The 17,314-nt window shown below is 41.6% G+C and overlaps 1 protein-coding gene across 2 annotated transcripts in view; it reads right to left on the reverse strand.

Annotated features, from left to right (window-relative positions):
- Nucleotides 1-17,314, reverse strand: part of LOC125904254 (membrane-associated guanylate kinase, WW and PDZ domain-containing protein 3) — a 233,098-nt gene that overhangs the window by 26,985 nt on the left and 188,799 nt on the right. For both annotated transcript variants that reach the window (XM_049601925.1, XM_049602667.1), the window contains exons 5-8: nt 15,244-15,412; nt 11,803-11,882; nt 9,256-9,313; nt 7,986-8,092 (exon numbers count right to left, since the gene is read on the reverse strand). In XM_049601925.1, the coding sequence (XP_049457882.1) occupies nt 7,986-8,092; nt 9,256-9,313; nt 11,803-11,882; nt 15,244-15,412 (414 nt within the window). The remainder of the gene's footprint in view (nt 1-7,985; nt 8,093-9,255; nt 9,314-11,802; nt 11,883-15,243; nt 15,413-17,314) is intronic.

Below are 17,314 nucleotides of genomic sequence, written 5' to 3' on the forward strand. Positions count from 1 at the left end.
TTGACATCAAAGACAGCAACAGTGATTAATACATTTATATCCCTCTTGAAAGACAAATATCCACTCATGTCTGCATTGAATGTTGATGACACGCATTATGTGCTGAGGATCAACATAGTAATTAGTCATTTCTAATTAACAGGCGTGATGTACATGCCTGAACTAGATAAACACATCAACGGAGACCTGTTTGTGCAACCCTGCAGAGAGAGGCACAAACACACAGATATAATGACATAAATTGTTAGCTTTACATGCTAATGTACTCTACTGTTATGTGCTTGCACCTATTACAAAACTACAGGGCAGAATGGTGATATAACACCTCTGACAGTGTCCAATTTAGCACAGTGTCCTCCCCTATCCCCTTCCTACTGCAGTCAGTGACTCAGAAAAAAAAGGTTTGTCAGTGTATACTTTTTATAACTTGAGTAAGGAACAACTTAAGGTCAGTGGCAACATCAATATGGACCAGCAGCTTGGCTGTGGCATACGCTATACACTAGATAACCACCTGTCAGGGTCACACCGAATTAAACTGAGCAGCCTCCCTATCTGGCATTACTGTCGTATCAGCACTTTAGATCATGGACACCATTTTTCCCTCGCTGCCTGATGGTCTCAGGCCTGGACTGCCTTATAGATTCAGCTCAGAAACACTAAAACTCAAGCCAGCCGGTGACAAATGATGCACCTTCCAGTGACTGTGCTGTATACTGACAGAATGTGATTTGGCTGTCATAAATATCATTATACTTTCCAAAATGGTCCACCTTTATTATTTTTCTAAGAAGCGAGTTTCTTGTAATTCAAAGTTGAATGAACTGCAGCAAAATGACCTTGAAAGACAAACACGCAGTAAACAAACGTACCTATTACTTCTTTTTCCCCAAGTATGACTCATCATATCTCATCATTTAATTAAAAAATACCAAGACCCCTCACTGTGTTTTGAGCAATATGGTAAACATAAATGAACTTTAATTAAATACATTTTTAACATGAATTTCAACTAGTAGTTGACCTCTCCTCTGAAGAAACAATGAAGACACCCAAAACTGAATTTTACTGTCTCATGCTAGATAAAGATGTGTTTAGACAGCTCTCTTAACCAGAGTTTGTGAAAATGTTCACCGACAATAATTAAAGGATAAGGCTGCCGTTATTCTATAATTTTCTTATCCTCAACAAACCAATAGTGCTTTAGTCTGTCTTCCCAGGGCACATTCATTCCAACTGAAGACATATAAAGTCATAATTCTATTTTTTAAGGAGGACCAAGTGGCAAGCTTTGGAGCTGAAAAACGAACCCAATGCAAAACTGCAGTTCTTCTAATGACCACTTGAGGCCGCCTCTGAGATCAAGTCAATCCCCATAGACTTCCATGTTAACATGCCCAACTTTACAGCAGAAATAAACATGTTTACAGCCTGGTACAAAAAATGTTTTTGGTCTCTGTAACTAATTTCAACATTCATTACAAGTGTACAGGGGTGACTTTTTATGCAACTCTCCGGTTCACATTTATTAAGGTTTTAAGTTATGCATGATTAAGGGCATGGTTGCTTTGAGTGACAGGCTGTCTGCAAGGTATCACCTCAGCAAACTGGTCAGATCTACCCTTGGCTCCACCACAGGTCATACCTCTTGTCCAAATATTGTCACCTCAGGTCACTTTCCCGCCCCAAAAATCCAAGATGATGACAGCCAAATATGCCTACAAGGCTTCAAAACGGCAGTCAACGAACCAATGGACGACGTCATGGTAGCTATGTCCATTATTTTTATACAGTTGCTGTAGGTGACATTTAGAGCATATCTGTGGTTCAGAGTCTGGGGTGGACTTGTCCGCACACAGTTCTCACCATGGAGGTGGCTGAGTGGGCGGCAAGCAGCTAACGATGCTAACTCCATAAACAGTGCAAACAACAGCAACATTGTTAGCCTCAGGGTGGACCAGACAAGGCCGTGCTCCAACTGTGGGTCAGGTCAACATATGATCATGGTGCAGAGCGGCGGTGATGAGCTAGCAAGTGGGATACACACATTCACTAAAAAGCACATGTTGCTAGACTGTCTACCACAACAAAAAACAGAGAAGCTCAGATTACAACACACACACAGGGAGCGTGATTTAATTCTCTGCTCAGGATGCCATTACTCCACTACATCTTTACATAGCAAATAGAGGTTTGCTACCATATTGATGCACTAAATGTTGCATACAATGACAGAGACATAAAAATACAGCCGCACACTGTGGTTTTTAGCTTAATTGGATCAAACTTGAGTAAGTACTGGATTTGTTGGGGACTGCTACTGTATTTTCAGCCACATCTGTTGCATTACTAATTTTTAATGCCTGTCTGTGTTCATGGTAATGTAGAAAAATGTCATCTAGTGTACTGGTGTGGCTTACTTATGTATTTTTTTTAACAGTTTCTCGACAAGAATAAAGTTAAAGGGCTTGGACTGCACAGAGAATGCTTCATAATGATCACTTCATGGCTTGATTCATTGCTAGTTTTGGTCATTTTGTTGACGATAAGAATTCTATAGAGTATCATCAGAGGACGTTCAGCACAGAGTGAAAGAGTGAAGGCATGTGACATGTGTCAAAGGTTATGAATAATGCTTGAAAATGTGCGCTTACACTTGCCACTTTGTGACTTTTAAGATCTGCAGCTAAAATGAGATTTAAGAAAACAGTATCAGCCTCACCTGAAAACAACTCCTCTGAGTATGTAAATCTAAAGCAGCATATCTTCTTCCAGTTCTACCTCTTTATCTCTCTCTGTTGCACATGGTGATTGGACAGTGACAATGTTCTTATTTCCATATCTAATTTTCAAGATCTCAACAGCAGTCTCCTACGGTGACTGGAAAGTAACAACTGCACATTTCCCCTCTCATTTCCCTCAGTTTTAAAAACACTCCATAACTTTTGGAGACGTGTGCGAGGAATTTAAATGCAGGCACTCTCATTCTATCAAATGGTTCAGCAATCATAAACATTCACCGCAGACATGAACGGCAGTGAGTGAGTGTAACTTATCACAGTCAGTGTGGACTCCAGATGTCCACACTGTCGCATGGATCAAGCAAAGCTCATTTACATAATCACATTCAAATTGCTTGATAAACTCAACATGGGATGTTTTTTTTCTTATTCCCGCCAGTGAGTGCTGAAATAACCATTTGACTGCATGTTTGTGTGTGAAGAAACCGACAGGGGTAATGGAGAGAGAATGAAACAGAGAGAGGAAGTGAGTGTGGCGTGTGCGAGCCTGTACTTGTGTGGGAGAGTCCAAGGAAGGTCTCTGTGCCAATGTTTGTGGGCAGACTTTGAAAGCCAGAGGCACACAAAACCATCAGATCCACCGCATCAAACAGCCATGATTTTTGATTTCTCCTGTGTGACTCAATTGCGTTGTAAATCTCCAGCAACATTATTTGGCATAATTGGAAAGAAATCTTTCTTACTACATCAATGGAAAAACAGTGGCTGCTGTTTCCAAGAATGCACCTCGAACATCAGTATTTAAAAACATTGCAAGGCCAAGAGTCGACTAACAGGGAAAGTAGCATGTATACAATGTGGTTAACTTTTTAGAACAAAGCATCACATGGGCACAAAGCCTGGTATGTTGGCTAGCTGACAAACACCAAATGTTCTCTCCTGTGTAGGATTAGCTGCAGCAACACCTTCTATTGTAGGTTCTGTAACAGTATGTCTTTTATGGGGTGCCGTTGTTAGTGCCACACCCACCCCTCAAGCCTGGAGGGCCAGTTGGAGAGTTGGCCAGCGGTCAAAACAGACATGATGAGACTGGTAGCCTTTCACAATGGATGCCTCAGACGGATATGCCAGATCTTCTGGCCAAACAAAATCTCCAACCTTCAACTGAACAAGAAAACTGGTAGCTGCAGCATCACCAAGGAAGTCACACACAGATGTTTGAGATGGCTAGGCCACATGCTAAGAATGGAACAGAGCCCAATCACGAGAGTTGCCTTAAGTTGGACACCACCAGGCATAAGAAATCCCAGAAGGTCCAAAACAACCTAGCGCAGAACTGTGACACTGGTGTTGGAAAAGATGAACCTGTTCTGGGAGATACTGCCAAGGATCGAAAGCAATGGAAAGAGCTCATTGAAGCCTTGTGTCCCATAGGGGATGACGAGGAGTAAGTAAGTAACACCTTGTATCACATGGACCTCAAAATTGTCAATATTCAATAGATGAATGATAAGAAAGAAAAATGACACTAATAAAAGAGTTGAAATATTATGTGGCTCCCAACCTTTTCATTAAGGGCCTGTGTCCACAGAGTGTTTTTTTCTCAGCGCTGGCATCTTTTTACGATTGTTTACAATGAGGAACGGCCATATGTGGCCGCATGCTGCTGCCTAGAGAAAAAGCACCTCGTCCAGCGTCTTTTTTTAGAGTGCTTCACCTTCTTTGTGCAGGCTCCAAGTGCTATAAATTGGAAATCTCTCAACTTTTCGGAAAGGCGCCAGTGACATCACTGCCACTTCTCTAGCTAAGCTACTATCTACTGTCAAAACAAAAACAAAAAAGCTATTTTTTGGGAGCAGATCAGCTGGCAGACACTGGATGTTGCTGGTAGGTGTTGTGCTTTTATCACCGTTTGCTCTGTAAGCTTTATGTTGACTGTGTTGTCAGCCCTCTGTTAATGTAGCACTATGTTAGCTACATGGCTAATGTTGGTGTCAAGATATTGTTGTCACTGAAACAAAACCAATGTGCAGCACATTATTAAAGCATTGTTAGCACCTTTTCTGTGAAGTGTTGGGACGAAGCACTCCCTAGCACCCTGCCAGCACTTTCTGCTAAAAAAAACAAACAAACCACACAACCCAATGTAGACACAGGTCCCAAGATGCACCCCTGTATCACTATCTGTATATCTGTATAACTCAAGTACCTCATCCATCAGGTTCTAAATGTGTTCATTTAAATTTATCATTAACTAGATAATATCTAACACCATTTTTCATACCATTATTACAGTATTGTTACAGTAGCCTATTTTTTTTCGTACAATGAAACAGTTCTAACTCAATGTTAGTTTGCTCAACTGCAAATTTGTACGAGGTACTAGTGGCAGAAGCTGGGAATAGCTATTCAACCACTTCGCCACTTTTAGCTAACTATTCCACCTGCATATTCAGTACTTTAACTCTTTCAGACATTTATACATTAGCCTACTTTTCATTAATGCTAGCTAACTATTTCAACTGCATTCATTAGTCTTCTTTTAGTTAACTCTTTCAGCTATTTGTCCCATTAGCCTAAGTTTAGTTAAAGCTAGCTAACTCTTTCAAATACATATTAGGCTTCTTTTAGTTAACTCTTTTAGCCATTTATCCATTAGCCTACTTTTAGTTTGCTAACTCTTTCAACTGCATTCATTAGGCTTCTTTTAGTTAACTCTTTCAGCTATTTGTCCATTAGCCTCCTTTTAGTTATGGCTAGCTAACTATTCCAACCACACAATAGCTACTTTTAGTTTACTTTTTCAGCCATTTATCCATTAGCTTACTTTTAGTTAAAGCTAGCTAACTCTTTCAACTACATATTTATTAGGCTTCTTTTAGTTAACTCTTTTAGCCATTTATCCATTAAGCCTACTTTTAGTTTGCTAACTCTTTCAACTGCATTCATTAGGCCTCTTCTAGTTCACTCTTTCAGAAATGTATCCATTAACCTTAACGCTAGCTTACTGTTTCAATGGAACAATAATTACTTTAAGTCTGTCAGCCATTTATCCATTACTTGAAGTTAGCTATATTTAAACTGTAAACTTATTAATTTTAGCTACTTTTTAGGCATTTACAACATTACTTTTAGCTAACTGTTTAGACTTCTCTGCTCCTTTGCTAACTACTTTTCCAGACCCCCCGGAACGCTGCTCAGCCTTGCAGCCAATTTTTTTTACAGTGGCCACTTGTGGTATTGCAGCAAAAAAATCCCCTGCAGCACAAAAAACATTTTCATTCATAGGCCACGATTATAAAAAAGATGTCTGTATAATTATTGATAAGACACCTCAAACTAAAAACTAGGTCAATTATGATTATTTCTGTTATTGATTTTTGATCCATCGTGATTTTATATTTGTAAAACTTTCCTTGAGCCAAGAAGAGCGTTTTAAAAACCCTGACGTCATCCCAATATAACGTTTATAAGCCGAGCAGGTACTTGTGGATGGGGCCAGCGGAAGAAACACTACCGTGGGTCGTAGTCAGTAGGCCATGTACCGCAGAGGTAAGTTTCTTTTGGGCATCAGGCGAGCATCTCCATTGAAATGAATAGGTGCCATCTTGGCATTTGATATAAAGGTATTATTATAAATCTATGTACTCTTCACACACTCAATATATTTTATGATCAAATTATCATTTATATTTTCTAATATTGGTTGAGCTACACAACAATATATCCATGTGCCCCCTGCACTGCAGAGGTATCCCCAAGGGTACAAGTACATCTGCTATAGTATAATGGAATAAAAATGATCAAGTAAAAGCGTTGTTGTAAAATGACGAAATATAAAATGACATGTAGCCTAATAAAAATGAGATGAGCTTTCATCATTTATTGAATGATTTCACAACACAGTGGTTTATTTTTATGGGTGTCTGTATATTCATGTGTCTTATTTATGTTTTAATAGCAGTAATCTCCGTGATGTAAAATTCCCCGGGAATCCACCTTGGAAATATGTAAAAATCTCAATTCTAGCCCTGAGGTGTTAACTGTCGACTGATGCTTTGCTTTCATCGTAGCAACCGTCTGACAGCTCACTAGGTTGTGTAATCGGTAATCAGGGGCGAGATGGCGATTTCCTCGGTCCCCACACACCTGAGCAGAGAAATGTCTGATTATGCTTGGCCTCTCTGACGTGCTGTTCCACCAGCTGTTGCCACATGCACCACTAAAAGCCGGCCTCCTCCCCTGCATTCCCTCTCGCACTCCCTGAAACCCTGCCAACGCTACGAGCCTGTCTATCTTCCACTGCTGAGGCACCGTAATCTATTATACATCCATTGTAATGAAAACATACTTAATTCATAATGTTTACTGCGGGAGAAAAATGGCCTGTCAACCTTAAGAACAGGCTTTAATGCAGCACTGACACAAACTTGTGTTTTATGAGCGAACCAGAGAAGAACTGGTTCATTTTGACAATCTATTATAGTTTGAGGCTACTTGAAGATTGACATGTTCAGCTGACCTTGCATGAAACGATGACATTCCCACTGCTTTCTATTCCCAGAAAACATTTATCACAGCACACTGACTGAGGTCAAAAAGGCTGGCCTCAGAACAGAGTGCAAGCCAAAGTAATTAAACTACAATTATATTTTAGACAATTAGCTGATGCCTATGTCAAGAGTGATTTAAAGTGAGTACAGAAATAGAAGAAGCTCGGTGAGAATGTTACACGGCTCCAATAAAGCCAAAACTGCTCCTGTTGTTTTTTAATATCAGAAGTAATAGTGAAGTATTAGAAGCACTCGGCCAAAGAATAAGAAGGCAATAAGGGAAGCGCGATCATCCAACCAGCAGCAACAAAGAGATTCTTTATTTTAGATGACTTATGTTTTACTGGAATTTCTGGTGGTGTTGTTTTTACCCAGACAGACAATGACGAATCTGAAAGCTGGTGGAAGTAATTACTGTTGTGCATGTACTTGCATGTCTTTAAACCTGAGGGAGATGTCAAAACACATGGGGCACGGTGCAGTATCTCGTGGTTTTAAAGGTCACTGTCCATGTGTTGGAGCAGCAATGTGGCAGTTGCACGTTGCCATGTGTGCAAAATCTAATCCTGTGTGTCCTTTACTCGGCTCCTCCGTAGTTATGAAATGTTGGAAGTTGTTTTTTCTCTCTCTCCAAACAATCCAAATGAAGAGGAAGGTGAAGAGGGGGACCAGCTCTGCGGGGTGTTGTTACCTTGGGAAGGTGCTGCTGCAGCTTGTTGGATCGCAGCCGTCTCCTGGCTCAGCTTCTTCTTTGCCTCCAGGACCGGGTTCTCAAACTGGGTTTTCTGGTTGATGTGGCTGCAACATAAAGAGGTTTGGATTTAAGAGAAGAGACTTGCAAACACACGCACAATATATATAGACACATACACACACTTCAGACTGTTTGAGCTTACTGCGCCACTTTTCTGCAATTAATTATGTATGCACCTTCCCTATAAAGGAACCATGATTTTCTAATAGAGGGATGCTATAGTGGCGCCATTATGAATACATTCATAAACACAGCACACATACAGTAAAGGCTGGCTTGCCTGCTCTTAATGTGGGGAAACTACTGTGGCTTTTAGCAATTTAATATTGTAGGAAATGAACCCCCCGACTGCCAACAACATCCTGTTCCTCTACAACAAGGTAAACAGCCTGTTGTCCCCCTGGCATACACACCAAAGCCATTGTATCATAGTGAGCTCATTTCAAGCTAAAACACTGGCAGCTATAAGCTCCATCTATATGCCACCGACTCTGCTTGTCCAAACACCGAGAGCTTCTCTCTCTCGTGTCACCTCTACCTGGGAGGGATGCTTCTGCAGTCTGAGCAATAAAACAACGCGAGCCTTCCCATTTTCTTTTCATCACAACAGATTGCCACCTCTCCTTCCAGCCCCCTCTCTCCTCCCTCCATGCGTCCTAGTTGAAAGTCTCCCCCACTTGTCTCTACCGCTGTTACAATGGCTGTGTTATACTGATTTCCTGCTGGGGTGGTGAGTACAAAAACACATTTTGCACAAACAATATGCAGAGACCTGTACGCAGACATCCTGCACGCACGCTTATTGCACAAACACCAGCAAAATGCAATAAGAGCACAATCAGAGTTGTGTTCACACACAGGTCACTGCGGTGTTACCCGCAGAGTTTTCATTTTGCCACCCACTGATAAACAACGGGAAAATCCTGATCAGAATCTTCCAACTGTTCCCCTCACCCGAGATGAGCAAAATGAGCCGTGTGCCCGATCCATTTGTTTATTTTTAGACAGTATTGATTCATGCCGGTCCACTGCTAATGTACGCTAAGCAGTGTAATATGCACTTGTGCTCTGATCCCTCTGGTGAAATGCATCTGTGTGTTGTGCGCATCTGCGAGGAGCAAGCATGATAGAACAATTTGCACTGTTTGTGATAATGGCAGCTGGAGTGCTTGGAAATTACACATATCAATAAATCAATAAAACTTACTCAACGTAGTAGGTGCCGTACTGTGGATCGTCAATTTCCTCCCAGCCGTAAGGTAACTCTGCGAACAGAAAAACAGTGAACAATTGTGTTGTGTAAAGATGCAAATAGGGAGCACGCGTGAAGATAACAGAATGGAAGAAAGAGGAGGAAGAGCGGGCACAATGGTTAGTAGACAATCATCTGGGAGTTGTAACCCATTCAACATTGTGGTGAGCTGCAGCAGCAGTTACCAGTGTATTCCTTTTCCCCATGACTGGGACGTTTAGCATAAGAAAGTAGCCATGAAAATAGCCTACAATAATTTAGTGAACATTTCTGTGGTTTCAACAAGCAGGCCGGCTGGAATGGCTGATGTACGTCATGCCCTGATGAACATATCAGGCAGAGGGAGAGAAAAGAGAGTGAGAGAAAGAGGGAGAGAGAAAGAAAAGAGCTCTTCACGCAAGAGAGAGCTTTGGAGTAGCTTTTCAGAAGCAACACACCAACTAGCTTTCTGTCCGCCTGTAAAAATCCATTAAAACCCGGCTGGAAGGGTCCCACTCTTTCAGCCGTGGCCACTCTCTGTCTCTGCCTGCACTTAAGCCCACATTAGCATCCTGGGGATACAAAGGCACGTCTGGAATTCCTTAAAGTAGACCCCAGCTCCAGGTAAATTAGGCCATGTGACTGTGATGTGCTGAGGGTTACTCTTAGGTGACACGTCAAGTCAAATACAAGTTATACTGCCATATTTTGCTCTGGGTGGTTCTTTGATGAAACCTGTGAATTCTATAGACTTTATGTAAAGATGGATGACATGACAGCCCCCAAACAGGCCAAACCATCTTGATTGGCCTCTGGCTGCTAGTTTCATGTTAGCAGATGGGACATGGAATAAACTAAAAAAGTCAAATCAATTTTTTCCAATTTTTTTTTTTTTTTTGGTCATTTTAGGTAGTTCTTATCACAATAACATATGTTTAAGTGTTTGAATTTTTGCAGGCAAGTTTGGGTACAACCATGCAAGGATCACTACTAGGCCCTCTGACCCTCACCTGCCAAATGCCACCCAAACTAACACATCCTGACCAGACAGAGATTCAAAATAAGATGCGAAGAAACTGCAAATTGACACAAAACAACGACAAAAAGGTGCAAAACAACCACAAAGAGACACAAAATGACAAAAAAAAAAAAAGACACAAAATGATGTCAAAGAGACTCTACACAACTACAAAGAGATACAAATCCACAAAAATATGCTTTATGGCTATGGAGATGCAAAACAATGACACAACACAAGGCTTAACAACTATAAAATGTGTGTGTGTCTTGCACACACACCGACACCAGCTGCGTCGAATCAACGCCGTACCTACATGCACCTCCCCAGAAGTGGAACTACACGTCTTGGTGACACAGACCTCCTGTAAGCTGAAACCATTTCCCTCAGTGGAAACGAAGCTTTTATTTACTTTATTTCACAGATAAGAAACAATAAATTGTGAAGACAATAAAGCCTCCATATAATAGCATTAAAGTCTTGTGTGTGATTTATCCTGGTTTTATATGAGTAGAGGAAATCTCCGCTAGCCACTAATTTATACAATGTTAAATACCATAGGCTTGTGCTAATAACGTTAGCATGTTGTATTTGTTTGGAAAACGTGTTTAGTATAAGACACTTGTTTTGTCAGTGAATCTTATGAGTTGTAATGGAGCCGAACTTTGTAACGTTACCTTTGTTAAATGTTGCTGTTGTCCCTGGCTTCATATGAGTAGTGGAAAAGTCCGCTAGCTGCTAGGCTAATTTATACAACGTAAAATGCCATAGGCTTGTGCTAATAACGGTAGCATGTTGTATTTGTGGGGAAAATGTGTCCAGATAAAGACAAGTGCTTTGTCTGTGAATGCTGCGAGTTATACTGAAGCTGATTTGTGTACTTGTGTTTGAAATTGTCTCTATTGAGCCACGTTTAATGTGTGTTTAAAATCAACTAATCTTACCAGCACTTTTCAGAAACCCTGACACTGACTTGTGTTTTGGAGGTGTAACTGCAGAGTGACACAGACACACCACCACACAAGTATAAATGCTCATAACGGCGTAAGGTCTGCAAAGAGCTGATGTTGAGGGGGGCTTCTGCATATCTGTGCCCAGGGGCCCATCGTCTAATAATCCTCCCCTGGTTAAAACATGTTATTTGATGCTATAAAAAGGGGCTTTTACATCATCACTAACAGCTGTGTGTGCCAATCAGTATGACTGTGATCCATGGCACTGCTCATGATTGGTTGGATGGGTGTATAGGTGGGAACTCTATACTGCACACGCCAGCTCCAAATGACATCATCACTTTATCTGGTATGTTTTGGCTCCATTTTTACACAGTGGGAGGAAGTGGAGTCCATTTTCATATACAGTCAGTGGTGAAAACGTGTGAAATGACGGCTCATGTAATGTGGGTCATACACAATAGAGAAGTGCCCTTGTGCAAATACATTTGCAACGGTTAATGGAATGACTGCACGCCTGAGTACACCAGCTGAGTGGTGCAGCCTACATACCTCCATCCTCACACTTCTCAGGGGGCTTCGCCTTCTTTGCCAAGCGGGGGTCCAACCACGTGGTCGTCTTGGTATTGTGACTGTGGAGCACAAAGAGCAGACAGCAAATATCAACTAAAAACACCCGAGCCAGCAGAGAAACCGCTGCCGAGGCACAAGTAGCCAACAAAAAGGATGAGCCATGACTGAGAAATGACAACCGTATTCTCCTGTGTAATATGCTTTCCTGCATAATAGTCACCGGATTAATCAAGAAACATCTGATCCATTGGTTTACTTTCAGCTGTCACATTACCGTGGTTACGGTTAGGTGGCCTTTTTCAGGGGGAGAAAAAAAAACTCTGAATGTGAAACACGACAAACTCGTTTATCCTCAAACGTGTTAAACAACTGGGGTGTGTAATCAGGAGGAAAATCACAATGGTCTTCTGATATCTTTAGAGACAAGTGGCTCAGAGCCAAATATGAATAAAACACACGGGCTTGCACGCACACACATGCCTGCATGTATGTACACCCACACACATATGGACCCCTGCGAGAGGCTTGTTTACTTGATTGTTCTAAAATCAGAGTATTGATTGGTTCAGTGCAGGAGCTTCATTACGTTAAGGAAAGAAAACTCCGAGGCAGTCAAAGGGAATCAGTCAGTGTGTTTAAGTGTGGGGCAGAGAATCATCAAGTTTCTCATTATGGAAGGATTAGCATGTGTACGATGTATCCAGTTCTCTCTTTCTTTCCCCTCTATTTGAACGTGTTATTGTGGAGCTGCTGTTTTTTAAATCATTCAACCATGAGAAGTGATGTCATGTGCAGATCACAAACCCGTCATTACACACCCAGGATCAAACCCAACTCCACTGCCGGGATGATTACATATTGATTTGATACAAACAGAAACATTCATGCGTGTTTCATTATGCATGAAGAAGATAGCAGTAAATAAAATGCTGTATTACATCAGAGGTACAAACAACATTTTCATTTTTAACATCACATCTTGCAACATACCCCACTGCTGCTGTAAGAAGACACGATTCACATCATTTACAACATTCAAGTCGTCAGCTGACCTGAATTTCAACCCTCGTCATCCAGCATGGATCAGGCTGATGTCATACTCACCTGCAGCCTCGTCTTACTGTTACAGCTTCTTTTATTCTGTATTTTTCTGCATGTCATCAACCTGTATGAAAAGACCCCAAGCCCACTGGTTCCCTCGACAACATAAATCTTAAAGGGTAAGCCTGGTGTTTTTCAACCTGGTCCCTGTTTTCCCAAAGTTTTGTGTTTAAGGTATGAATAAGTTCAATGATTTTTGAAATTGGTCGAGTATTTAGTGAGACCACAAAACCTTTTTAGTTAAAGAATAAAATCCTTTTTGCTTACCCACTAACAGCCCCAAAATCCCCATCATCAAACCCACTAGAGTCCATTTAAGTAAAGATTAATTTCATTATTGTAAAAGATTGTAGGAGTGAAAATAAAACTCACTAACTAGTTTTCACTGTTCCAACAATCACCACCTCTGGTTTGGTTGGGGAAAAAAAAAAAAAAAAAAAAAAAATTAATTCACCCAATTAGCTAAGAAATGATGCTGTCTCTATACACATTAAAATGACCCTTCGCTAAGTTCCTCCCCCGGACACAGACTGGCCAATCATAACGTAGAATAGGGCCGGCTCAGACCAGGGTCCCATTGACTCTAATGCAGTCGTTTCAGATTTCCTTCATTTTCAGGCTGGTTTTGTGGATTTGGAGCTAAATGCTGTGCCTGGGACACGTTGTGTATTAATGATACTCATTACCTGGAGAGGTTGGAAAAAGATATTTCTTCCCTGTTCCAAAACCAAAATCAGACCCTGAAAAGTGTAGGGTTAGCTAGCTAGCTACTGAAGATATAGCCTACTGAATGCATACACATGCTGCTTTTGCTTTTTAATGATTATAACAGTGAAACAAAGGCCGACCCTGCTGTACAGGAACCAGTGAAGGGAAGCAGGGAGACTTTGCTCATATTCAACCAGCTGTGTGTCATCACAGTGTGTGCAGATGAATGTTGTTTGACTTCCCCCGGAGATCCCTGCCTTTCCGGCAGCGGAGGTCCGATTGCTGGCAGCGGCGGGGTTCATGTGCACACACTGCGATGCCACACAGCTGGTTCAATATCAGCAAAGTTTCCCTTTATATTCATTGTCTTGTGTGTCGATCAGCAGTGATGTGGTGGTGCAGTTTTACACTGTGATCTGTAGCCTATAGTTCGGCTTTTGCTTCTAACTATCTTTGTCTTTTTAACCTGTTGTTGCTGCTGAGTCAGTTTGACATCCTGGATATATCCTTCAAACACAGACTGTAGACCCCTCTGTCTGCTTCTCTCTGGAATCACTCTTTCATTTTTCCAAAAATATGATAAAATTTCTTGAGGGAGTGCAGTTAGTTACAGTGTGGGCTCCATGCTTACTCTGACAGCTTGTTGGAACATCACATAGGGGCGGGGCTTAGCGAAACATCAATTGCCAATGGCGATTACGGATTGGTCTCTGGTTAAACAAAGGATCTTGGTCTTTAACAAAAGGTCTGTCTCTGTAGGGATGCTCTCCATAATGCTGTCACACACTTTTAATAACAATATGAGCCTGTCAGTAGCAAACAAACACTTCTAGTGGATGCAAATTGACAGTGCAACCATTCCCTGAGTGGTTACATTACAGCCTGTTGTGTTGCACTCTTGCTTGCACCAGTTACAAAAAAGTTTCCATTATTCGCTTAGACACAAAAACATTGGAAAATAAGGGTCCAGGTTGGAGATTACCTAACTTACCCTGTATAGATTCACTCAACCAGGAGTAATTTGCATTAGTTGAGGACGATTTTCAGCTGCACATTCAACACATTTGTGGCGCTCAAATGTGTTTATGGCAGCAGGCCAGACTGACATGTTCATGGTAATGAAGGAAGTTTTCACCCAGTGCAATGTTGTGGCTCATTGATGCGCTTTTAATAGTTTTTGGCAACAAGCTAACAGGCTTTGGCCACAGAGGCATTTCTTGTTAGTGGAATCAATCATTTGTTGAGGTCTTTAAATGGCATGTTTGCAATGAGAAACAGTTTGAGTTGAAACTGTTTGAGAGAGGTGTTGATTCAGTGCTGTCATTTTGGAGGCTGTATTGCATTATACTGACAGGTGTTTCTATTATTTTGTCCACCCAATTTATATCAATGAGGGCAGGCTAAAAAGAAACACGTCTCTGTATAATGCCATAAAACATTCATAATAAAGACGCAGAAAAGATGTTAATACTGGAAGAAAATGGAACCTGCAAAAGTTTCATTTGTTAAATCCCTTAAAATGAAATAAATGCTCACTAAAAATATCGATTGATTCTTACTGATTTCAGCACTAAATGGTCACATGTCCTGTGGGTTGTGTCTTTCACTTACTCTATGAAGTAGACCATGCCGGTCTCAGTGTAAGCCATCTCCCAGTTAAGGGGCAGCGGCTCCAGGCTGTCATCGCGGGGAAGAGAGCTCCATGTGCGGAAGTCCATGGTGCTGCTGGACTGTGTGTAGCTGGGCACCGCTTTCCTCCACTCTGCCCCCTCTTTGTGCTCTGCAGAGTGACAGACAATGGACGGACAGACGGGGAGAAAACAGAGCAGACAGAGTGGATGGTTAGCCTGCACGAACACCTCTGCCCTCCTGTTTTCCTACAGGCTGCAGGGGAGTGTAGGGAGAGTCGATGTCACTCATAGGATTTGCATGTGAGTGTGCGCACGTGTTTGCCAAAGGGCTGTTTTGCATGTTAATGTTTATACACATGTGTGTATGCACATTCCCTGTGGGTTGTAATGATAGAGGCAGGGATTCACATTAGAAAGGGTTATCTGAGCCCGAGGCGCTTTCTGTATGATTATACCTTCCTGCTGCCTTTCACCTATACAATATAACGCTGCAGTCGTGGACACCCATTAATGAGAATGAACCGTACACAAAAGGCCTTTTCTAATTCACTTAGCATTTCATACCTTCCCTCAGAAGACGGTTATGAAAGGGATGAAACACGACTGCTTTTCATCCCTTTCTTTTTAAGCTGAGTTAACCTCCTCACAACAGAGGAAGATGCCCAATGATGTTACAGTACACACCATTTCGGGGGGATGTAAAGATCATTCCACCTTAATTGTAGACTGAATATATAATTGCTAAAAACCCAAACACGGAGCCCCTCGGCAGCATCGGCGTCTTAGTTCTTTGCAGCATTTGCCACTTTTTGCCTCTCTGATCAAAAACACTCACTTGTGCTTCACATTTAAAGACACAAACACACAGAGTGAATGCACATGTGTTTGAAGAGCCATGTAAACACCTGGAGAACCAGTGGGAGCTGAGGTCATGAGGTGCACAGCAGGCTGAGGGCCCACTCTGCGATAGGAGTCAGATGGGTTATTGAGGGACTGCAGGGGGGAGAGGGGTGTGTGATAAGGACAGTCTGAGCAAAGATGGGAGAAAGCTCACATTTTCCATTAAGCTCTTTTTTTATTCGACCATAACTCTGCCCATCTATGGCCGGCCTGAGACTTCCCTGCCACAGCTGTGGGCTGTAGCAGAGCAGTCATTTGTGACTGGTTCCTTTCCATAAAAAGAACTCCTGGATGTCTGGGCACCGTTTTGTGTTTGATTTCAATATGACAGAGCGGTTGGGTAAACAGACTTTGGATTTCTGTGAATCCTTTGTACAGCTGAGCAAGCAGTGTTTGAGCCGTGACTGTCAAAACAATGTTTCATTCTGTAAAGAAAAATACCATTTTCAGCCTGGACTTGCCTCGGTGTTAACCCCAATTCTCTACACTATAAAAACCCAGGTATGGTGCACAGTATGTAACCTATTTCTGTTGGCTGTTCTCCTTGCAAGCATTAAGGACAGATTTGTTCCTCAGAGAGACGAGGAGTTGTCCTGATTGATCACACACACACACAGTGTCCTGCTCTCTGGATGAGGCTTTCTCAAGGTGACCTGCGGTACAGCGTATTAGAAAGTAACAGTAACGGCACTGCCAGCGGAAGATTTATCAACCGTGTAGCCAGCTCATTTGGATATGTGTGAGAATACTGTCACTTTGGGGAGCATGTCAGCCGTGTTTAGTCACTAAATGTGGCTTAGTAGCAGCTCAGTATTAAATGGTTTGTTTACCCAAATTACAAAAAAATATTTTTCTCACTTAGCTGTTGCGATATGGAGGCACAAGGGTATTTTTTGCTTTATTTGCTCAGGTTTTGAGATATAACTGTTGACAGCTGAGACTGTGGATTATCCACAGAAGAGCTGCAATTATTGTCTAATATGCTGACTATTTTTTTTTTATTAATCCGTTAATCATTTTGTCTGTGAAACAACAGAAAAAAGTAAAAATAATGTCCATCACAAATTCCCAGAGTCTAAGATGCCTTTTTTAAATGTCTCATTTTATCTGGGTCCAAACCCCAAAGAGATTAGTACAGTTCAATATTATAT

This window comes from Epinephelus fuscoguttatus, linkage group LG1, assembly GCF_011397635.1.
Source record: "Epinephelus fuscoguttatus linkage group LG1, E.fuscoguttatus.final_Chr_v1".
NCBI lineage: Eukaryota > Metazoa > Chordata > Actinopteri > Perciformes > Serranidae > Epinephelus > Epinephelus fuscoguttatus.